The sequence below is a fragment of the Engraulis encrasicolus genome, chromosome 13 (genome assembly GCF_034702125.1).
Source record: "Engraulis encrasicolus isolate BLACKSEA-1 chromosome 13, IST_EnEncr_1.0, whole genome shotgun sequence".
NCBI lineage: Eukaryota > Metazoa > Chordata > Actinopteri > Clupeiformes > Engraulidae > Engraulis > Engraulis encrasicolus.
The window spans coordinates 15470507-15495382 of record NC_085869.1 but is presented as its reverse complement, the minus strand read 5'-3'; the positions used below and the strand labels follow the sequence as shown (position 1 = coordinate 15495382).

At 45.1% G+C, this 24876-nt stretch overlaps 1 protein-coding gene across 4 annotated transcripts in view; it reads left to right on the top strand.

The window, feature by feature from the left end:
• Window positions 1-24876, top strand: part of sestd1 (SEC14 and spectrin domains 1) — a 65075-nt gene that overhangs the window by 10181 nt on the left and 30018 nt on the right. For all 4 annotated transcript variants that reach the window (XM_063213240.1, XM_063213241.1, XM_063213243.1 and 1 more), the window contains exons 6-10: window positions 2498-2611; window positions 12936-13049; window positions 16174-16268; window positions 18366-18421; window positions 24084-24367. In XM_063213240.1, the coding sequence (XP_063069310.1) occupies window positions 2498-2611; window positions 12936-13049; window positions 16174-16268; window positions 18366-18421; window positions 24084-24367 (663 nt within the window). The remainder of the gene's footprint in view (window positions 1-2497; window positions 2612-12935; window positions 13050-16173; window positions 16269-18365; window positions 18422-24083; window positions 24368-24876) is intronic.

Genomic DNA, 24876 nt, shown 5'->3' with positions numbered 1-24876 from the left:
CAGTGATGTGCACAGGCACAAAAGGCTTTTTCATGATCAGACAGATAAGTGTTCCAATTAAGTTGTATCAAGTAGGCTAGGCTATTGGCATCTAGCAAATAGAGACCATTACAAGTATATGAAGATGTTTCCAGCTTAGAATCGCAAGAAGTCTGTTTGTCCATACATAGGCCTAAGCCAACCTTAACATAACCAAACACTACATTATGATAATAATAATAATAATAATAAGAAGAAGAAGAAGAAGAAGAAGAAGAAGAGGTCTACCAAAACCATAATTATAACAAAAATTAAACATAAAGTACTTTATTGGCTACTACTCTAACTCCTTGCTGTCACAAATAAGTAGGCCTAAACTGGACTGGCCTACGGCTGCGGGGGGGGGGGGGGGGGGGGGGGTTATTGTTCTAATAGGCATATAAGCCTAATCATTCTTAATATTAATTGCCCTTTCATGTGTTCTTTTGGGCATATTAGGGTCAGTATTTGTTTAGAGAGGTGAAAATGAACTGATGCTAAAACATCCATGGACTTACTCCACAGTGTTTCTGAGGCCTGTTGTGGCCTAGTTCTAACATGTTGGTATAGCCTATGCAAATCAGAGGATATTTAATTAGATATGACCAAACTAGGCCTACAACACTTAAATATTAAAATTGCACCAAAAGCTTCATTTTTAAGTTTTTACTTTTTACTTTTAGTACTTAAGTATTTTTGACGGTGGATACTTTTGTACTTCTACTCAAGTAAAAAAGTGAGGTGAATACTTTCACTTTTACTTGAGTAGTTTTCAATGCAAGGTAACTGTACTTTTACTCAAGTACATAACTGGTGTACTTCGTCCACCACTGGATATGGGGCACAGGGCAGAACAACTGCAATAAAGTCTTTTGTCTTTGACCCAGTTGAGTTGTTCCCTCATCCCTCTCCTGAGCCAGGCTGGCTCTGCTCTTTGTTATTGCTCTCTGTTGGAGGAACAGGCAGTATTTCACCTCATATCTCTCCACTTTTAGACCCTTTACTTTACCGAGCCTGGTGGTGGGATTGGTGGTGGAGGGAAAGTAGCTTTGCTTTTTAACGGTCATGCTGAAATCTGGGAGTATTTCACCTCATTTCTCCATGTTTAGACCCTTTACTTTACCGAGCCTCGTGGTGGTGGTGGTGGTGGTGGTGGTGGTGGGAAAGTAGTTGTGCTTTTTAACGGGCATGCTGAAATCTGGGAGTATTTCACCTTATTTCTCCATTTTTAGACCCTTTACCGAGCCTGGTGGTGGTGGTGTTTGAGGGAAAGTAGTTTTGCTTTTTAACGGCCGTGCTGAAATCTGGGAGACAAAGTCAAAGAGGCAATTAAGAAGAGGTGATTTAATCTGTGCATTTTCCAAATGGGATTAAATGAGTCTACCAGCGCAGCGCACGGTTCCCTCCGCGGATGATTTGCGGAGTTGTTGCTCGCTTTGACATTTAGCGTTTCCTTTTTCCTCTGTACGTGAGTGAGGGGGTTCCCTCGGCAAGTTCTGGGGAATTTTCGCTCGCTCTTTGGCTCACTCGCTCGCTTATACTCTTTCTCAATGTAGACTCACAGTCTCTCTCTTGTGTCGAGTCGACCGTAGTATAGACTAGACCAGATCACGCCGCCCCTGACCTGATTTTGTCAGAGCAGATTGAGAGCGCTGAGCAAGCAGGCTTGGCAGATCCCCTCCTAAGTCTGTGGTCTTTCTCCTCTTGCCCAAGCTCGCTCCCTGTGCTCAGATTGAATGATGGTGTTTAAGGAGTGAGTGAGTGAGGGGAGAGACGAGATCGAAAGGTCTTCACATCTAAATCTTTAATCTGCCCACCCCCCTGGTTTTGTTTGGGTGTTAAGAACACGGCGCGATGAATCACAGCTGGATTTAAAGGCCACGAGGAAAACAAATGAAACGACCACAATGACCCGCCAACGAATTAGTTCAGGGCGATTTGGTTGGTGGGGAATTTCTGGCCTGGTTAATTTTGGCTTGTTGTGTAAAGGGTTTGTAAGAACAGTAGATGCTTGGACATTTGGCAATGATCGTGTGCTTATCTCAAGTTGTTAATTACGTGAGCGTTTGAAAAATGCTGATGTGGAAAAAAAACTCCCCAATTTTCCGTTGCCCTTAAACTCTTTTCAAGAACAAACTCCCTTTTTTCCATCGCTTTTCAAGTGCTGTCAAAAACAAACACAGATAGTAGATCAAGTAAAAAACAGGAACAGTGTGTTGATGTAGAGTCCTTATAAGACCAAGATAAAAGAAGAAAATAAATAAATATTGAAGATATTTAACAGAAGTTTTTGGTCTTTCAAAAGTCCAAGGTTCCATCCTAATACGAATACCAATCCAACAGAAAAACATGTTTACGGCACACTTGCTTGTCTTCGTACATGTGTTAGTTTGCACTAATAATAAAGGTACAAAGTCAAGCAAGTGTGAATATTTTTTCCGTTATAAGAGTTTTGGGCCATGTTTGTTTGTTTTTTCAGAATGTCATTCCGGCAGAGGTGTCCCTGGTGTGTGTCGTGAAGCCCGATGAATTCTGGGACAAGAAGGTCACCCACTTCTGTTTCTGGAAGGAGAAGGACCGCCTGGGCTTTGAGGTACAGTAAATCCTATTAACCTTCAACCCCCCAAATCCTCCAATACCCATCCCCCAATCTTCAATGTGCTCCCCTAGTTCCATTACTACCACATGGGCTTTGAGGTACTGTAAATCCTGCTAACCTCCAACCCCCCATATCTCCAATAACCCCACCCCCCGGCCAAATCCTCAATCTGCACATCACCCAGTGTCATTGCTCCCTCTCTCAATCCTCACCCCCTCCTCAATCCTCAGTGTGCACCCACAGTTCCGTACTCCCACTTGCACTTTGAGTTACTAACCCTCCAACACTCATCCACCACCTACCACCCCCCCAATCCTCAATACACCCCCAGTTCCATTACTATCACGTGGCCTTTGAATTACAGTAAATCCTACTACCCTCCAACCCCCCATATCGCCAATACCCCCTCCCCCCAATCCTCAATCTGCATTCTGCACCCCCAGTTCCATTACTCCCACTTGGACTTTGAGTTATAGTAAGTCCCACTAACCCTCAACCACCCCCCAATCTCCAATCCTCACCCCCTCCTCAACCCTCTGTCTGTACCCTTAGTTCCAGTACTCCCAGTGCGGTCAGGCCTGGGGCACTTCTTCATCTTCTCCATCCATGTCTGTATCACGGCCTGGTTGCATGCCACCGCCGGTGGATTTGTGATTATGCCCTCCTTTTCTCTTAATGAGCCGACGTGTTTGCTGATGTGTTGTGTGGCGTGAAATAGACCAGGGCCATACTTGCATGCGTTGGTTTCTCCTCTCTAATCACTGGCGATGAAGCGGCCTTGTTTTGGAATCTTGTGTAGCACTCGTGAAAAAAAGAGGGGGGCAGGGGGGAGAGATTTGTGGTGTGTGGAGGAGGGAGGGTGTTGTATGTATGAGTGTGTTCTTCTTCAACAAGAGATTTCGCTTTTCGAACTCTCTAATCTCGTTAAATGTCACCCCCGGCTTTTGTAGTTTGTAGTGTCAACACTTGGATTTCCTGCCTGGATTTTGCTTGAGAATGTTAGAGATTTTGTCAGTGCAGCATCCAAAGAGCAGGAGAAGACTGCTTGAGAATGTTAGAGGGCTCAGGTAGGGATGTAAATAAAATCGAAATGTATCGATGTATCGGAAGTATCGGCCGACGATTTAATCGAATCGCATCGTATCGTGGGGTATTCTTAAGAATCGAAAATAATCGAATTGCTGGCCCCTGTGCAATGCCCTAGCTCCATAACACAATAGTAGTGGAAAAGTAATTAGAAAAAATCGAATCGAACCGAATCGCATCGTATCGTGGGGAATTCTTAAGTATCGAAAAAAAATAGAATCCCTGATTTAAGAAGTCGATACCGTATCGTATCGTCATGAAGGCTGTGATTTACACCCCTAGGCTCAGGCAGCTGGCGAGCGCGAGCTGTAGATGGCTTACTGGTTAGATCCCAAAGGGTGTGTGTGCATGCGTGCGTGCATGCGTGCGTGCTTGCGAGAGCGTGATAGTAATTGGCTTTATAGTTCAGGATTAATGAGCTCTCCTCATAATGACATTACAGGTCTTCATTTACAGAGGTCTGGGACCCTGGTTACAATGCTAATGTCTTTAGGTATTAAGATTCCAAATTCCTTCCTTGGCAAAATGCCCACGGCCGTGGCAAGGCATTGACTGGCTGATCGTGTGTGTGGCTAGTTGGATCCCAATTGCTATGTGTATGTGTTTCAGAGGACGATTGCTTGTGTACGTTTGTATGCATGTGGTTGGGTCTATGCGTATAGGCTTGTCTGCGTGTGTGAATGTATTGACTGGGTGATCACATCACGTGTGCGTGTGCGTGTGCGTGTGCGTGTGCGTGTGCGTGTGCGTGTGCGTGTGCGTGTGCGTGTGTGTGTGTGTGTGTGTGTGTGTGTGTGTGTGTGTGTACGTACCAAGGGGGTTTGTACTGTATGTCTGTGTCTGTGTGCATGCATTGATGAGGGTGTTCCTCCATGGTCTGCTGACCCTGGTGTGGGTGTTGCTGTGTTGATGTGCAGTGACGCATGTCTGGGGCTGGACGGGACCAGCCCAGGCTGGGCTGGGATACTGCAGACAGATTGTGGTCACACTTCAATTGACCAAGTTTAGAGGAGTAGATGTGTGCACATCCCACCCGATGGGCCAGGTGCAGGACAATGAGAGTAAATCCAAGTGAAAAGAGAAGTCCGCGACACTGCTTGTCTATTGTGTATTTAATCGAGCAACGTTTCGACCTTCAGGTCTTCATCAGGCAAAGTCCAAAGTCCTTTGCCTGATGATGACCTGAAGGTCGAAACGTTGCTCGATTAAATACACAATAGACAAGCAGTGTCGCGGACTTCTCTTTTCACTCACACTTCAATTGACACCAGTGATGGATGCATGACATGACAGTGTCATAATAGTGTCATAATAGTGTCATGACAAGTCATAAAAATGATCAATGTCATAAATGTTTTATGGTCATGAAATATTGGCATTGTTTGGGCTGTCTTTACTATAACCGAATGTCATTACATGTTTCTGATATTAACATAATGTCTATGACATAAACATGACTGTGTTACGACACTCTTATGACGCGGTGATGTCATACATATGACACTGGTGTCAAGAAAAGTGTAACCCAGATTGTGCTGCTCCACCACTATTGAGCCCTTTGCGGAGCACTCTCAATGGCAGTGGTTTTCAACATTGCGGTTGGGACACCATGTACGTACATGGGGTCGCTTGGAATTCAATTGGGGTCGCCTGAAATCTCAAGGTGTGAAAATAGAATACTGATAATTATTACTATTTAATGTAATATAAAAACTAATTCATATTATTGTTATTTGAAACACAGTACACAATCTTTTACTTTTATAAATATCTATAGGCTAAATAGCCTACAAGTTTGCTCAGTTGCAAAATGTATGGGGTCTCTTGAAAATAATCCCTATGATCTCTCCTGCTGAGAGAGGAGCATTGATCCGGCAAACTGGAGGTCTGGATAATTATGGTGCCTAGTCACTGAATATTTCTCCACTGACAGTACAGTAGAGAGTTGACTTCATTGCAGATGCCCTTTTTTAATCGGCAGGTCTCAGGTCCTTGTGATGACTTGACCAATGATGGTGCTTTGAATTATTATTATTATTATTTTCTATTTTTAAACATTCTAGCATTTCTAGAGGATACGGGGGCTCCAATGTAACTCAAATATTAGTACCAGCCTGTTTTAAATGAGCATCTACACCAACGCCACATGCGAGTAGAGTAGTATAGGAATGGTCAGTGACTAGGGAGCTATGTACATTGTACATTGGATGCTGTCACTCTACAAGCCAGAGGACCAAAATAACCCCTGTGGGCTTAAACCAGCCCACAAGTGTGGCATGACTAACTCTCTAGATGCCATTGACAACAGCTGTATTTTTTTACTCCCTCTCTCCAGGCATGACTCCCTCCACCAGTATGTCAGTTAGAAAGCACCCTTCCTTACTCATGAGTCATAGCACTAACTTTAGCATAGTAGTGTTGGAATAAATCAGCAGCCAAATACACTCTCCTGGCTCTGATCAGTCACCTCCTCTCAACACCCACTGGCCTCTGCATCACCACCATCCTCATCATCATCACCATCACCACCATCATCCTCGTCAGTTATGACTAAGACAAGTGTAGCGTAGCGTCACTAGAGTTCCATTGCCGAGTCCTAGGTAGTACCTGTGGAAAAGACAGAGCTGCATGCGGTATTCACAGAGTAAACAGATTGCACTTATAAAGCATAATGCATTCAGTCAAAATGAAGTACTGCACGCAGGTTGCATAATAACAATGTATCACGCTCGCTGTGTGAGTGTGCTCTTGTGCCTGAGTAAGTGTGCGCGTGCGTGCGTGCGTGCGTGTGGTTGGGTCTCTGCTACATACATAGGTCAAGGTGCATGACCATGACAGTGTGCACATGTGTATGATGAGACTGTGGCATACAATTAAGCCATGTGTGTGTGTGTGTGAGTCAAGGTAAATCTGTCAGGGTTTGTTTGACCATGTCTTTTGTGGACATATGATGGGTCTGCAGTGTAGTGCCATAGAAGCAGACCAATGTGAATGTCGATGTGTGTGTATGTAAGCATGTGTACATTAGGGCCGCACTGTACAATAAGGTCCAAGGTGTGTGTGTGTGTGTGTGTGTGTGTGTGTGTGTGTGTGTGTGTGTGTGTGTGTGTGTGTGTGTGTGTGTGTGTGTGTGTGTGTGTGTGTGTGTGTGTGTGTGTGTGTGTGTGTGTGTGTGTGTGTGTGTGTGTGTGTGTTGGGTCCGCAGTGTACAGTAAGTTCAAGGTGTGTGTGTATTCCACTGAGCACGTGTATATTATGTCTGCAGTGTACAGTAAGGTCTAAGGTGAATGTGATGATTGTCGTCTGAGGAGAGCCGGGTCATTTGTCTGTCTGGCTTCCCCTTCTCACCACGCTCCGCTTCAGCGTGAACTAATAATGTCATGTTACCTAGCAACCGTGATGTGCATCCAGACCAATAGGCTGGGTGACGTGGCCGCAGTGGGACACTCGCAACACTGTCACAGGCAATGTCGTGTGTGTGTGTGTGTGTGTGTGTGTGTGTGTGTGTGTGTGTGTGTGTGTGTGTGTGTGTGTGTGTGTGTGTGTGTGTGTGTGTGTGTGTGTGTGTGTGTGTGTGTGTGTGTGTGTGTGTGTGTGTGTGTGTGTGTGTGTGTGTGCGTGCGTGTGTGTGTGTGTGTGTGTGTGTGTGTGTTTGTGATTTCTGGTTTATGTACGCGTGTGTGCGTACCAGTGATTGCGTTGAGTCAATAATATGAATGAGATAATAATAATAATAATAATAATAGCATAACTGTAGTTGTATAGCACAATTCATACAAGACCTGCAGCTCAATGTCAATTCAAAAGCCTATTGCGTGTGAGTGTATGCTCTGACACTGATTCCCCCCTCTCCTCCTCCTCCTCCTCCTCCTCCTCCTCCATCGTCAGAGCTGTTGAGATTTGTTTGTGCTCCAACTGTTCCTCCATTGATCTGGGACAGCCGTCCCCTCCAGCCTTTACCCCCTTTTCCCTCCTCCCCTCCCATCCTCTCCTCTCCCCTCGTAACAAGCCCTCGTAAAGCCAGATGGCACAGTTTTGGCAGAATGGGTCAATTTATCCGGACTAGGCCGAGTATAAGGGGGGGGTGAAAGGGAAAGCGGAGCTCTCCAAGGGGTTCGATACTCGTTAGCCCGAACTCTTAACCTACTTAAGGACACAGGCAGTGATGAATGGTCATTCTCTTACCAGTGCAGCTGAAGGAAGCGTGAGGTGTGAGTGGACTTTGAGCAGGGCCTCTTTTTTTCGTTGTTGAGCTGTTTTGCTTTTCCGAGCGGCCTGCAAGCGTTTGATCTGGAAACCCATCACCAGAAGCCAATCTGGCAGTGAAGCGCGAGAAAGGCCATATGGAAACACCGGCTCGACCTGGAAGCCCCTTCTGCGAAATAAGAGGAAATAGACTTTTCCTGCTTTTTTGCCACTTCAGATCTCACAGGACTTTTCTCTCCAGCTATTTTTTTCTTTTAAGAGGGCACATTTTTTCGTTAATTGAACAGCATGATTTAATTAACGCAACACTGTAGCCTTGAAGGCGACGTGTTTTTTTTTTTTTTGGTCTGTGTGTTTTCAGCTCAAGCTGCGGCTCCCTTTTTTCCCCCTCCCTCATTCTATCAAAACTTCCTCCTTCCTCGGTGCATTTTTCGAAAAGCTCCGAAAGCTCCGAAAAGCCTCAATCTGAGAATGATTAAAAATGTATTAGTCTAACGGAAAGGAGTTGGGTATCGGTTATAAGTGTAGGTTAAATATACCAATGTCACGATTCAGCAGTAATGGGATTTAATGCTGTGCTGCTGCAGAGGATAAGTGATGGTGGCATGGGGTGGGGTGGGGTGGGCTGGGGTAGTGGATCGGTTTTCATTTATGTCTTCCTTTTGCCTCCCTGTCGGAGGTTTTGGCTTCTGCGGTCCTGACTAATCTTTCGTCGAAATAATACTTTCTACCTTAAAATCTTTTTTTTTTCCTTTTTTTTTTTTTAGCTTCCCCTCCCATCTGACGCTGGCCTTAGATGAAAGCCTTCATGGCTATACTGTGCACAAGCAAAAAAAAAAAAAACCCTCCCCTCTCCACCCGCCCCTCTTCTCCACCCGACCTCCTCTCGTCTCTCTTCTCCTCTTTTGAGGAAGTCTCCATGCCTTTCCACTGTGCGGATGGAGCGAGGAGAGGTACGCCGTTGAATATTCATACAGGCGAGAACGTGTCGTGAAACGTTAATAACACAAATTAGCACTTTGATTGTTTCCTGCTGCCTGCTGCAGCAGTAGTGCCGCTGTGACCTAGTGTTAGCGTGCCGTGCGGTGCACCAAAGCTCAGTGGTAGACAACGATATAAAGGGCTACTAAGTGCAAGCAGGGCCGGATTATCCACAAGGGCCAGCGGCACAGTGCCCAGGGGCACCAAACATTTTGACAGGTGAGGGGGCACCACACACACCACAATTTTTACAAATATTGTTCATTAAGGGGGGGCACCTGGGAGGTATAGTGCCCAAGGGCCATGCTAAATACGGCCCTGGTACAAGCCGCACCACATGGTGCAAGGAGAGTACTTTCTGGGGCGTCCTCCTGTCTCTCCAGCTCTGTGTGTGTGTGTGAAGGTGGGAGCGCATGCTATAATATCCTCCGGTTCACCTTGTGGACGTGTGAAGCAAGGTTGGCAGGGTCCCAAGACATTACCACTTCCTGCCTGCCTGCCTGCCTGCCTGCCCGCCTGCCCGCCTGCCTGCCTGCCTGCCTGCCCGCCTGCCTGCCTGCCTGCCTGCCTGCCTGCCTGCCTGCCTGCCTGCCTGCCTGCCCGCCTGCCCGCCTGCCTGCCTACCTGCCTGCCTGCCCGCCCTCCAGTGTCATGGGGAGAAGTTCAGTGTCAAACGCCTAAAGGTGGCACAGAAAGTGGCCGCCTCGAAAGGCCTACCTACATTTTTATAACGAGAGACACACAGCAGCCGCGCTGAACGGCCTCCGGAAAAGTCAAGTCAGAGAGCGAGCGAGAAGGAACAGAACAGAACAGAACAGAGAACACTCTATTTGTTTAGCCAAGGTCTTGTGGTTTCAGGGGATTTAAAAAAAAAAATGTTTCCCTTTTTGGTACTGTTTGAAAGGAAAGTAGGGTAATAATGCCTCCTTTTATGCAGCTAAGTTAAAACCCTGGAAGTAAATTTCTCCTTTTGAACTCTGAACAAAGAAAAACATTAAAACAATGGATCAGTTATTATGTGGCTGTGACACTGCGTTTCTTTCTTTTGCTTTTTCATCTCCAAGTCAGTCAGAGTAGTCGCAGCAGTGATGGGTAAAAAGGCGCCACCTTGGCTCTCCCAACTTGGCATGGGCACTTTTCCAAGAAAAGAAAACATTGCTCTCCGAGTCCTTTTGAATTATTTATTTGAGCAGCATCTGTAGTGTCAAGTCGGGCTGCAGAGGAGAGGAGATACAAAAGGAAAAGTCAAAACAGAGAACAAGATGGTGAGATGGTAAAGAAATGGAGAGTGGGACAGAGAAGTAGAGAGAGAAGTAGAGTGAGTGAGTGAGTGAGATTACGTGTGTGTGTGTGTGTGTGTGTGTGTTCAGCACACAACATTTGTTGTGTTTATGTGAGCGATCAAGAGAGACCCAGGTCATGTTTGCTGATTGTCCAACATGACTTCACTGTGCCCCTGACTGTATGCTGGGCCTTATTTTCGGTGTGTGTGTGTGTGTGTGTGTGTGTTAAGCGTCTGTGTTTGTGTGTGTTTTGGAATGGGCATGCTGGAATGGGGAGCCAGCGGGTGTGGTGGCTGTGGTGGTGGTGGTGGTGGTGGTGGTGTCCCCTGGCCTGTCTGTTGACTCAGCTGTGAGGAGCTCCAGGAGGCGTGCGTGCGTGCGTGCGTGTGTGTGTGCGCGTCTTGCCGGGTGTGTGGGAGGATTGGGATGGTGTGTGTGTGTGTGTGTGTGGGTGGGGGTGTTTGGTGGGTGCAGCAGTCTACTCCCATCCGCTGGCCACTTTTTTGGACACTATTTTGTGTGTATGAAGGAAGGTTGGTGTGTGTGTGTGTGTGTGTGTGTGTGTGTGGGTGTGGGTGTGGGTGTGTGTGTGTAGGAGGTGGGTGTGTGTGTAGGAGGTGGGTGTGTGTGTAGGAGGTGGGTGTGTGTGTAGGAGGTGGGTGTAGCTGTGTACTCCCATCCGCTGGTCTCGTCTGGGTGGACTTGATCCTGATCCACAGTCGACTCAGAGTGAGGAGAGGATGCTGGAAGTGACTCACAGGAGAGCACAGGCTGTAGACATCTGTGGTAGGAGATGAGAGGAGGAGGAGAATGAGGGGGGGGGGGGGAGGGGGAGATGATTGAGAAATTGGAAGCGTAGGAGGTGTGAGTAGGAGGGGAAGAGGAGACATGGAGGAGGAGAAGGAGGATGGAGGTAGTGGTTTAGAGTGGGCTAGTGGTTTGGAACGCACATTTTTGGCTCTGAAGGCCTTGTCTGAGTGGTAAGTGATGAACCTGTATTGTGTGCCTACAGGAAGGGGTAAACTTACTAATAGATAACCCACATGTGTAATTTAGTCAAGAAACTGAGGACTCTCAGCCTCCAGCCTCTTCTATTTGATGATTTCCCATTGCCTCAAGGATAACTAAACCTGGGGTGGATTTCTCAAAACCAAAGTTGCTTACTTCATTCGCTACTTTGTTGTTTTCAATGCATTTTCCCATTGGCAACTACCGAAGTTGCTAACAGGCTAATAACTTCCCTTTTGAGAAATGCACCCCTGGTTGTACTACTGAGCCAGGTTTTTGGAATATTGCCCTGCTCCAGCGCCGTTCCTCTAGTTGATTTTGGCACTCTCACTCGCCCTCGAACTTCCCCAATTCTCAATGTCTCATGCATTCCCCATTTTTTTACATCATCATCGTCTGAGGGCTTGGAGAGAGAGCAAGAGCCTTTTCACCTAAAGTCTCATCACTTCCGTCAGATGCCGCTGCTGCTTTGTCATTGTCTCAGTGTCACTGTCTGCCTATTCCTGCTTTCACCTACCTCTCTCCTCTATATACTTCTTTCTTTCTTTCTTTCTTTCTTTCTTTCTTTCTTTCTTTCTTTCTTTCTTTCTTTCTTTCTTTCCCTCTCACTCCTCCCTATCAAGCCCTCTATCCTCTCTCTATCCTCCCCACCTTCTCTCTCTCTCTCTCTCTCTCTCTCTCTCTCTCTCTCTCTGTCTCTCTCTCCCTCTCTCCCTCTCTCCCTCTCTCTCTCTCTCTCTCTCTCTCTCTCTGTCTCTCTGTCTGTCTCTCTCTCTCTCTCTCTCTCTCTCTCTCTCTCTCTCTCTCTCTCTCTCCCTCTCTCTCTCCCTCCCTTACTCTCTCTCCTCTACTCTCCCTCCATCCGTCTTGTGTAGATGATGTACACGGGTGATCAGTGTTGGTGACATTTAGTGCCTCGGCTGTAATTTAGACTTGGGCGGGAAGGGAAGGCCAGCTCACCTGCTATGTTTATCCCCCCGTCCCTGTCCCCGTCAGTGCTTGACTGAAAATGGAAATATCAAATGCATTATTCATGGCTGATTAACCTTGGGTGACATTTCTGTCTCGGGATGAGGTCGCTGAGGTGGGGGTGGAGTAGGGTGGGGTGGGATGGAGTAGCGGGCTGTAACGATACACTCAACTCACGATTCGGTTCGTATCATGTTTTTTGACCTACGGTTCGATACACCCCACGATTTCTGAAATGTATCTCATTTGAAGCTTGGAAGCACTGCCACATCGAATCATATGGCTGTTTTCTGGACTGAAGGATAACACAATTTTGAAAGGGCATATCACGATACTGCCTCCTTACATCACGATACCGTGTCATGTCTCTTGAGTATCACGATTTCTCGGTTTGATACAATATCGTTACAGCCCTAGTGGAGTAGCGTTGTGGATGGGGGCCGGTGGTGGTGGTGCAGACTGTTGTGCCTGCACTGCATGGCCACACACTCAGAAATTATGTGCGTCTCGAAGAAAATGGTGGTTACTTTCCAGCAGATTAACCCCATTAGTCTATACCAGTGAATCATGGGTGCACTTTTCCTTATTGAATGATGTATCCCTGCCCTGCTTAAGGGCATGGGGGTGGCGGGTGGATTGTGTTCTTTCTTCTTCGTAGGCACCGTGGTGAGTGCGTGGTGATGGCGGTGGGTTAGTTTGGGGCTTGTAATTAGCGTTAGCGATTTAGCTTGTTTGTGTGTATATAGCACTCAACGCGCGCTAACGCTTCTCTCCTCTTCTTGTAGGTCATCCTGGTGTCGGCCAACAAACTGACGCGCTACATCGAGCCGTGTCAGCTGACGGAGGAGTTTGGCGGGAGCCTGGACTACGACCATGTGGACTGGGTCAACAAGAGACTGGTGAGATGCAGTCAGGGCCGGATCAAGATGGCCTGGGGCCCCTAAGCTACAGGTTGCTGTGGGTCTCCCCCCTCGGAAGGCAAAATTCACGACAAATGTACATATACAGTGTCATAATTAGGAGCTAGGCCCACCTAGGCTACAGGTTGCTGTGGGACCCATGGAAGGAAATTTTCGCGACAAATTTACATACAGTGGTGCTCATATGTTTACATACCCCAGCATGATATACGCTTTCTTGAGGCTTTCTCACAAAATATGAAGGTAACACTTTAGAATAATGGATGCAAAAAAGCATTATAAAGACTTAATAAATAATTAACTATTGATGAACAAAACATTAACAAACGTTTGTAAATGAGTAGGAAATGTAAACAAATGCTTGTAAATGACTAGGAAATGCTATGTTAATATTTTATATTTATCAAACATTTACAAGTTGATTGTAAATGAATAAAATACTCTGTTATAAGGTGTGTAAAATCTTGAATATATCATTTGTAGATATTTTATAAAGCATTAATAAAACGTAGTTAATAATAAAAACATTTGTTAATGTTTTATTCATCATTAGTTCATTATTTACTGAGTCTTTACTAAGGAACATTATTATAAAGTGTTACCAATATGAAGGATTACGCAAAACCTTTTTTTCCACTCATTGCTAGTGACTGGCTTCATACATTTACTAGCAATCTTCTGTGTTTACTCTTTCAAAATCATGATCACATCCCAAACTACCCAAATGACCCTGTTCAAAAGTTTACATATTCTAGTTTCTGATGCTGAATATGGCCCTGTTCAACATCAGGGCCCGCTCTAAATTGTTTGTGGTAGTTGTGGTTTAGGCTCTTAATTTTCTCAGATGACAAAACAGCACATTCTTCCTGGCAGAATGGTTGTTTCACAATGAGGAGCTAGGCCAATCAGGGGCCCCCTGACAGGTGGGGGCCCTTAGGCCGCTGCCATATCTAGCCTTTGCATTAATCTGGCCCTGGATACAGTAGAGTAGAGAGTAACTTCTATTAATCTCGAAGGAGATGAAGTTGTCTGTCTTCTTGCATAAATGGAGCTGTACAGACTTGCTGCCACACTCTTCGGCGCACCGTAAGTGAGAAACAATGCAGCATAATATAGGGAGAGGTGAGGGGGAATATGTTGGTTCATTCGGAAAAACGTCTGGGATTCATGTATGTCCACAGGTTATGCGCTTCATTTATTTTCTTCCCAGTTGTCCAATGTCACGTGGGCCTCTTTGTACGACGAGTTCTCCGCTCATATCTACGATGGTGTCTGCGATAGCTTGACGAATAAATGAGGCCCATAGTGTGCACATTTTAGTCGAGGCCAAAAATGTATGGCCCATCCTTTGTTTTGTCGAAGGGAATCTAGCTTTATTTTTATTGCATGTTTGATACCATTAGCCTCTGTGTTTGCAGAGTGTTTTCTTTCTGCAAGGTAGAGTATATTTAGAGTGGAGCAAAGACGCCTTTCTCCTGATGGGAAACAAATAATCGAGGGAGAAATGTAAGGTAGCGATGCACAACGCTTGAACAGCAGTGCAATACAGAACATTTAAAAAGAAAAACAACAAGCCAAAAAAGAAAAACATTCATTTAAGCGTGACGAACATACAACACGAAAATAATTAGCACCAGTAGGGCGCAGCTGGAGAACGCAGACAGTGTTGAAATCTAATGTACTGCATGACAAAACAATTGGCGCAGCCTTTCAAAATAAATAATGAACCAGTAGCACATTAAAAGATGAAAGACTCAAGCTGGATGAAGGAGCTAAAAAGAAACATTTGGTGAAAGAACAATAAGGAACAAAAAAAACATTAAAGACCGAAAAAAGAAGCAATTTGGTATGATTTCCATAAATAAATTAGCAGCCTAGTAACTCCCAGTTTAGCACTGTAATTAATTATCCGCAAAACATTAATAAGGCACCATTAAGAGGCTGTGGTCAGGAAATACGCCCATCAAGTACAGACTAATCCGTTATTAGCGGCTTGTAACAACTGGTGGAAACCCAATTTTGCAAATTATCAGCCTGTTGCCTTCTAAAATTAAATGGTCCATTTAAAGAATGCAGTGTGCAGTCCCAGAAATTCAGGCAGTAGTTCTATTCCTTTCAGGACAACTTTTACACCTTCCAAATGTGGAAAGAGACAGAAATGGATGTGGTTGTACTAAATGTATTCCGTTTCACATGTCGAGTCAGGTGCTAGTGCTTTCAAAATCAGACGTGTTTAATGTATGCCCATCAGATAACTCCAGTTCTATTTTGAAGCTGTCACTCACTTGTGTGGCCTCGGTTTCTGTGAACATTCCAACACACAGCCGCCACGTTTTCCGTCAGCTTTCCTCCCCCACTCCACTGTTGCCAGTGCCACACTGTCTGTTCCCAGGATCAATCTCTCGCTTCGGTTTAGTGACTCAGTTCAGTCTGCTCTGCTGCCCGTAATAGTCATATAGCACTCTTCTTTTTTTCCATTTTCCAGTTAAAAATAAGCCAAAGCACTGTTTTTTCCCCAGGCAGGGAGAGCTGTCCTACCCTGCCCTGCCCTGGCCCCACTCCATTAATGATCAGCTGTGTAATGCCTGCCCTGTGTATAATCTCCCTGTTTACCGCACCCATCTTCCTCATGTGCCCATGCCATCTGTTCGCTTCGTGCCATCTGACAGCTTTTCATCCGTCGAGGTGACGATGACATAATCAAAAAAATCTTGCAAACAGTTGTCACAGAATGAAGGGAAGGGAACGGCTCATGCCATGCCACGGGAGCGACATCAGTGTTCATCAGTGCTTTGCAAATCACTCTCATTTCCGAATTTAGCAGATGATTCATTATATACAGTCATTACAGTATACAGTCATTATTCTCTATTATTCTAAATTTGTTGATGGAGAAATATAAGTGTATGTATAATTATTATAAGTATATTTTTCTGTTTTGTTTTACTTTGGGGTTTTATTCTACAGCAAGGTAACCACAAAGGTTTCAGCTTGAGTCATGTGCACCTGTGCGGATGAATGCCATCTGTGTCAGCTTTGCAATGATTTTGTGATGATTTTTTATTTATTTATTTATTTATTTATTTTTTATGGTCCTTATCAGGTCTTTGAGAAGTTCACCAAGGAGTCCACGTCCCTTCTGGATGAGCTGTCGGTCATTAACGAGAACGAGAAGTCCAACCAGCCAGACAAAGACAGGTGGGATTTTTCTCGCCTCTCCCCTCTAAGCCTCTCTGGTTATCAGTTAGCTTGAATGCCTGGCATAGCTGAACTGCTATGTGTTTGTCTGCCTCATTTTACATGACTAATCTATATTTTTAGAATATGCATTATTTAAAGAACATATGGTTTCACTGTGTATTGAATTATGCAAACTGCTGTGGTTTAATCGGGTGTAATTAATTCAAATTCATTCTCTCATGTTGTTTGGTCCCCTTTTTATTGTTTTATTGGCATGGCTTGGTGTTGCATGGACTGTTTTTATCTTTTTTTCATGGAGTACGCGTTGGAGAAGCGAGTCGACTTTAGATTTCAGACCCTTGCATTCTTTCTCCACTGCGGAGCAGGGGCCTATACTACAAAGCTGGTTCATGATAAGTTAAGGTTAAGTTAAGAGGTAAATCAGCTAATACAAAAGCTTTTCTTACACTGTGTGCAGAATTATTAGGCAAACATGTTTTTTGACCATATTGTCCATTATATGCATATTTTCCGCCACCAACCTCTATGGGCATGAACACCTATTGGATTTAAGCATTCCAGGTCATGCATATTGGTATAATAAGAGACAGTGTGATCCGAGGGGCCCAATACCCTATATCAGGGCAAAATTAGTGTGCATAATTATTAGGCAACTTTGTTTTCCTCTGGGAAAATAGGCCACAAAGGAGATCTAACAAACTCTGAAAAGTCTATAAACAATTTTGAAGTCTTCCAGAGGGATGTGGCTGTCTTGAAATTGCCCAGATATTGGTCATATCCGTCTAATGCACCGTTACGAAGTCATCAGTGTCACATGCATTGTGCTCACAATGTAACTGCCGGATTGAGAAGAAATGAAGGTCAAACTATCACAAAATGATTACCCTGCAGTGCTGTTATATCCCAGAACTGAAACCTACATTGTGTGTCCACAAGAACATTGTATTCAGCACTCAGAGACATGACCAAGGTAAAACAGGTTGAAACCTGAAGACCACTCAACAAGAAATGCAGTCAAGACTGGGTCAAGAAAGGTCTTTAGACAATTTTGTCAATGGTTTTATGAACTTGTGAAAGTGACTGTTAATGGACCAGATCGATGAGCCCATGGCTAGATCGGTAATGTGCTCACTCAGATGAGTTCCTGAGTTCTACTCAAATGCCAGCAGAATACTGCATAAATACCATTGTCTTCTTGAAAGTTGCAAACTTTTCCCTCACAGATCCAGCTATGGGCTCATCCACCCTGTCTGTCAATAGACACTTTCACCAGTCCATAATACCTTTAAAAACTCTGTCCTAGGGTATTTCTTGACCCAGTCTTGACTTAATTAACTTATTAAATGGTTGTCTGGTGTCACCCCTTCTTACCTTTGCTATGTCTCTGAGTGCTCAACAACCTGTTCTTCTGGACACCTGATATAAGTTTGCATTCTGGAATAAGATAGCACTGCAGGGTAATAATTTTCTTAGTAGTTTCACCTTAAATTCTTCAAATTTTTGGCAGTGACATTTCATGTGAGACTGATGACTTTGCAACGGTGCATTTGATACTTCTGTGCTAACGTTACCAACGTCTTGCCAATTTCAAGAGAGCCACATCCCTCTGGAAGACTTCAAAATTGTTTATAGACTTTTCAGAGTTTGTTAGATCTATTTTGTGGCCCATTTTCCCAGGAGAAAGCAAAGTTGCCTAATAATTATGCACACCGGATATTGGGTGTTGGGCTCCTTTGATCACACCCCCATCTTATTATACACATATGCATGATCTGGAATGCTTAAATCCAATAGGTTTTCATGTTCATAAAGGTTGGTGGCAGAAAAAAACGCATAAAATGGACAATATGGTCAAAAAACATGTTTGCCTAATAATTCTGCACACAGTGTAAGACAATGGGGACTCCAACCTCTTCTATTAGATAATTTACCTCTTAACTTAACCTTAAATGATCCTGAACCAGCTTTATAGTATAGGCCCCAGACAAAGCAAAGCTGTGCTGTTCACACGGAGCGCGTTGCATCCCTCATTTGCCATATTAGTCCACAGCGTTTTAACTCTCGCTTCTTTCTTTTTCCTCTGTCTCCCAACAGGCCGCCAGATTGCAATGCCTTGCCATCCTTCGACCCAGAGACTGTGTTACAGACAGGTAAGCCAGCCTGTGCCAGCCCTTCCATGACCCACAGCCGTGGGCAATCTGCCACTCCTAAGGGTGTGTGTGTGTGTGTGCGTAAGATTGTCTGTGGTGGAACTGATCATTTGCACCTCCATGTGCCAATGAAACGTCCCACACACAGCTCCCTGGGCAGAAGGACAGCGTTTTTTTTCGCCTTAGCCTTTTTATATACTGTAGTAGATGCTTTTTCTCCATAGCTCTTCTGTTTTTTCCCTCTTCTCTTTGTTTCGGTGTTGCAATGTCTTCAATGCATTACTCCAGCCTCTTCACAGCAGGCCATTTCTTCTATTTTCTTTTTCATTCTTTTGTATTATTTCTTTGGGTTTGTTTCTTTTTTGTTTCTCGTTTTGGTGCTGCAATATCTTCAGTGCGTTTACTCAAGCCCATTTCTCACTGCAGGGAAAGTATGCACCCACCCAGTAGGGCCAGCAGGCCCAGGCCCAGTGCCCAGGGCCCATGGCCAGGGGTAAGGGGTGCCGATGGGGGGGGGCAGCAAAGGGGACAGTTGTCCTGGGCCCGGGGAGAGAGGGGGCCCAGAATTGGGTCCTCCTTGCATGTATTGGATTGGGGGGCCCTTTCAGACGATTTTGTCCTGGGCTCGGCCAACGCTGTCAGCAGCCCAGTGCCAGTGCCAGGGGTAAGGGGTAGGGGAGCCAGGGGCTGGCCATAGTCAACAGACCTATTGTTCCCCAGGCTGCGGTCACTGGCTCTATCTGTGCAGCGCTTGCTTGCTCGCTAGCTGCTGGCTGCTGCCCACTAAAGAAATGGCTTTGTGGGCCAGAGGTGACTTCACTCTCCTCTCTCTCTCTCTCTCTCTGGGCTGATGACTTGTATGATAATGGGGGTTTTTTTTCAGTGAGAATCCCATCTTCTCTTTGCACTCTCCACCGTTTTTACTCTTGCCGTCTCCGTCTTTCCTTTTCTCTCTCTCTCTCTATCTCTCTATCTCTCTCTCTCTCTATCTCTCTATCTCTCTGTCTCTCTATCTCTCCCACTCTCACTCACTCACTCACTCACTCTCTCACACACACACACTCTCTCTCACTCTCTCTCTCACTCACTCTCTCTCTCTCTCTCTCTCTATCTCTATCTCTATCTCTATCTCTATCTCTATCTCTGTCTCTATCTCTATCTCTATCTCTATCTCTATCTCTCTCTCTCTCTCTCTCTCTCTCTCTCTCTCTCTCTCTCTCTCTCTCTCTCTCTCTCTATCTGTTTATCACTCTCTATCTATCTGTTTATCACTCGCTCACTTGCACTCGCTCTCTATCTCTATCTCTCTTTTTCTCTCTCTCCCCTCCTCCACCCCCACCCCTCTCCCTCTCTTTCCCCCAGTTCTGTTTCTCAGCTGTTTTGTCAGAGCAGATGAGACTAACGAGACAAATGTGAAATCAAATACAGTAGGAGCATTATGACAAGCAGCGAGACACATCAGCTGCTGTTTGCTATTGCATGTTTATCCAAAGAGATTGCTTTTTCTCTTTTGTTTTTTAAACTGAGGAGTGTGGGTGACGGTGTGAGAGTGTGTGAGTGTGTGAGTGTGTGAGTGTGTGAGTGTGTGAGTGTGTGCGTGTGTGCGTGTGTGCGTGTGTGCGTGTGTGTGTGTGAGACATGCGGCACTGACAGTAGCGACCCAGATATTCTGTGGCAAATGTGAACAAATGAAGAGAGAGTGAATGAGCGTGCGTCTCCGTTCCCTCATCCTCCGTTGCGGTGGCGGCAGCCCCTGTAACAGCTTCGTAGCGGAAAGCAATCTCTTCTCATCCTCATCGCTGTCGACTCGAGCATTCCCGCTCTTCGCCATCCTTTCCCCGTATGCATCTGTCACGCTAACGCCTATTTGTCTGACGCTCGCTCACTCTCTACTACCTCACCACCACAGGACAACCCCACATCTTTTTTTTGCTTTCTTATTTTGTGTTCCAACACATTTTTTGTTTTGTTTTGTTTCTTTATTTGTTTTGGCTGTCATTCCCGCTCCTCCTGTTGCTAGATACGGTGCTCACCTGTTTTTATCTGTGTACGTAAATCCTGCCATGTGTTATTCAACACTTCATGTCACTGCTAATGTTGTTAAATCTCTCTCACACTGCTTCTTCAGTGTGTGTGTCTCACACAGTTTCCGGAACACACACACAGATGCGTGTACACACACACACACACACACACACACACACACACACACACACACAAAAACACACACACACACACACACACACACACACACACACACACACACACATTTTACGTTTTGTTTTATTTTATTGACAAACAGTTGTTTATCGTAGCACAAGCCAAATGTTATAGGGCAACAACAAAACTAAAAGGATCTGCTCTGAATTTCCTAAGGATACACGTGGCACCTGCATCTCCAAATGAAGAGGCTCCCAATTATGCTGGATACTGAGCAGAATTTGGTCAGCCGTTAAGCCCATTTTTTAAGAGAGTCCACAAAGCTGTAAAGCCACGCACACATGTTATGGACATGGCGCACGCACACGCACACGCACACGCACACGCACACGCACACGCACACACACACACACACACACACACACACACACACACACACACACACACACACACACACACACACACACACACACACACACACACACACACACTCCCCTCTTCTCCATGTGCCACTATTGTATTGTATTGTGTTGCATTGTGAGGGCCCACAGATTGTACACCAAAGCCAGCCATTATTCACATTCACACGTCCACAACTACAGGGTGTCCCAAAAAATGTATACACACCAAATCTATGCAAAATTAAAGAATTTACATATAACATTTTAATGTTTCATCTCCACTTGTTTTGAAATTGATGACTGAAGTCTTTGCAATGAGACCTGAATCTGTCACTGAAAGTGCATACAGCTATTGAACGTGAATGCACAAAGATTCCAAGAAAATTGGCGTTGGATTCACATTTTGGATGTGCTGTATTAATAAAAATGTGAAGTGACATCTGTAAATTCTACTTACAGTGAGTCCAATATGTATTTGATCCCTTGCTGATTTTGTTGGTTTGCCTACTAACAAAGACATGATCAGTCAATAAATGTTATGATAATATGTATTCTAATATGGAGAGACAGAATATCAAAAAGAAAATCCAGAAATTAACTTAAGAGAATATATATGAATTTATTTCCATTTCATCGAGCAAAATAAGTATTTGATCCCCTGCCAACTGATTACAGTTCCGGGCCCACAGACCAGATGGGCACTTCCGATCAACTTGTCATCTGAATCAAAGACACCTGTACATACTAACATGCATAAAAGACACATTGAATCAGCAGAATCAGGCCATAGTATGAGTGAATCAGTCACACTCCAACCTCACCAGCATGGGAAAGACCAAAGAGCGGTCAAATGATATCAGGGACAAGATTTTAGACCTGAACAAAGATTAAATGGGCTGCAAAGCCACAAGAAAGAGACTGGGTATTAATGACCCAGTTGTTGATGCATTTCCTCCAAAATGTGAGGAATACAAAATGACTATCCATCAGCCTGTCTGGGGCTCTATACAAGATTTGACCTTTTGTAGGGATTTGATAATCATGAGAACAGAAAGAAAGCACCCTAGACCTGCACGGGATGAACTAGGCAATGATATGAAAGCTACTGGGACCAAAATCACTGAGAAAACTACTGGTAGCACTTAATGCCACAGAGGTTTAAAATCCTGTAGTGCACACACGGTACCTCTACTTCAGAAGGAACCTGTGCAGTCCCACCTGAGGTTCGCCAATGGACATCAGACTGGTTTAGGATATGATAAGGAGGTGCTGTAGTCAGATGAAACCAAAATCAAGCTGTTTGGCATTAACACAATTCAATGTGTTTTGAGAAAGAGTACTGCTGTCTATGATCCCAAGAACACCCTCCTCACCATCATGCATGAAAGTGGTATCATTATGGTTTGAGGGTGTTTGTCTGGCCAAGGCACAGGACAACTTTACATCGTCAATGAATGGATGGAGGGAGAGATGTAATGTGCAATCCTGAGTGCAAACGTCCTTCCCTCCACCACTACACTGAAGGGTGGGCCATTTTTGGATCTCCCAACATGGCAATAATACACAACATACAGTCAAAGCAACGAAGGAGTGGCTCAATAAGAAGCATATTAAAGTCGTGGAGTGGCCTACAGTCTCCAAATATTAACCCTATAGTAATCCTATGGAAAGAACTGAACCTCCCATTTGCCAAGCTACAGAGCACAAACTGTTAATGTTTTAGAGATAATATGCAAAGAAAAATGGGCAAAAATATTTTCTACTTTATGCACAAACATTGTCATCAACTAAAAGAAGCATCTGACCTCAGTGCTAGACAACTAGGGCTTTGCCACAAAGCAGTTTATCTTCTTTAGCTAGAGGGGTCAAATACTTATTTGCCTAAATTAAATACAAATAAATTAAAATATATTATTTTAAGTTATTTTCCGGAATTTCTTTTTGATATTCTGTCTCTCCATGTTTGAATACATATTATCATAAATTTATAGACTGATCATGTCTTTATTAGTGGGCAAACCGGCAAAATCAGGAAGGGATCAAATACATATTGGACTCACTGTAACTTTAAAACCATGTATGTGTGTATACAAACCATGTGTATACATTTTTGCACACCCTGTAACAGTGCACATGGACTGCATATCAGGAAGGGACCTTGCTCACAAAAACTACTCAAGCACCCACAGTAACGACAGCTCTGTGCACTATGCACACGCAATACTTCCGTCAGCTCACTCGGATGCTGTAAGTCACATGTAGCCTATTCTTCTGCACATCACGTCTCCACACCGTCTTGTTTTCCCCTTTCCCCAGTTGCCTCCATTGTACTGTACTGTGAGGGCCCGCAGACTGTACATCAAAGCAAGCTACTGCTCACTTCACACGTCCGCAGACTCGGTCATATTGTTTTTTTGTTTGTTTGTGTTGTTGTTGTTGTTGTGGTTTTTGGCCCGGAGTTGTCTCAGGTGACCCACTGAGCGTTCTCTGTGACTTTCCACTCTGATTTATCATCCCAGTTCTGGCCTTGTTTTCTGCCCTCGTTTTTCCACCTCTCAACGAACTGCTGCCCCCCATTCTCTCTTTTCATCTCTCTCTCTTCTGTTTCACTCCCCTGCTCTTCTATCTCTCCTCTCTCATCCCTTTTTCCTCTACCTTCTCTTTCTTGCGGCTTTCTCTTTCCCTCTCTCTTCACTTTACTTCTCTCTTTCCCTCTCTCTTCACTTTACTTCTCTCTTATCTTTCCATATTTTCTCTCTCTCTCTCTCTGTCTTTTTTTCTCTCGTCCTTTCACTCTGTCTCTCTTTCTGTCTGTCTTTCTCTCTCTCTCTCTCTCTCTCTCTCTCTCTCTCTCTCTCTCTCTCTCTCTCTCTCTCTCTCTCTCTCTCTCTCTCTCTCTCTCTCTCTCTCTCTCTCTCTCTCTCTCTCTCTCTCTCCCTCCCCAAATTCAAAATTAGCTTTATTGGCATGGCCATTTATAGTAGTGGCGCCAAGCATTACAGGGACAGATTAAATTCTGAATGATGCTAGAAATTAAAAGTATCTCTCTCTCTCCTCCTCCTCCTTCCCTCTCTCCCTCCCTCTCTCTCTCCTCTCCACAGGCCACGAGCTGCTTTCTGAGCTGCAGCAGCGTCGCTTCAACGGCTCCGAGGGTGTTGGCGGTGGCGTCGGCGGAGGAGGTGGCGATGGAGGAGGAGGAGGTGGTGGCATGGGGGGTAGAGGAGGCAGCACGGCCTGGTCCCCCATGGACGACGAGCTGCTGGCCCAGCCGCAGGTGATGAAGCTGCTGGACTCCCTGAGGGAGGAGTACACCAAGTACCAGGAGGTGTGTCGCCAGCGCAGCAAGCGCTCGCAGCTGGACGAGATCCAGACCAAGGTCATGCAGGTGGGTCAAGGGGGACGATGCATCACACTCACGCGCACGCACGCACGCACGCACGCACGCACGCACGCATGCACGCATGCACGCATGCACGCACGCACGCACGCACGCACGCACGCACGCACGCACACACATGCAGGTGGGTCAAGGGGGACGATGCATCACACACACACACACTCACACACACACATGCATACGGTACATACACACACATGCAGGTGGGTCATCAAGGGTCAGGTGGGTCATCTCTCTGGGTCATCAAGGTGTGGTGCATCACATTCATACACCTGCATACTGTGCATACACACATACAGTACAATTGGATATGTACACTTGCATGTATGCACAGCACACATTACACACATCACTCTCTACATTTGACGAGATCCAGACAAAGGTCATGCAGGTGGGTCAAGGTCAAGGGAGAACGATGCCACCCCGTCGTGTGGTGCATCACATTCACACGCATGCATATTACTGTACATACACACATACAGTACAATTAGATACAC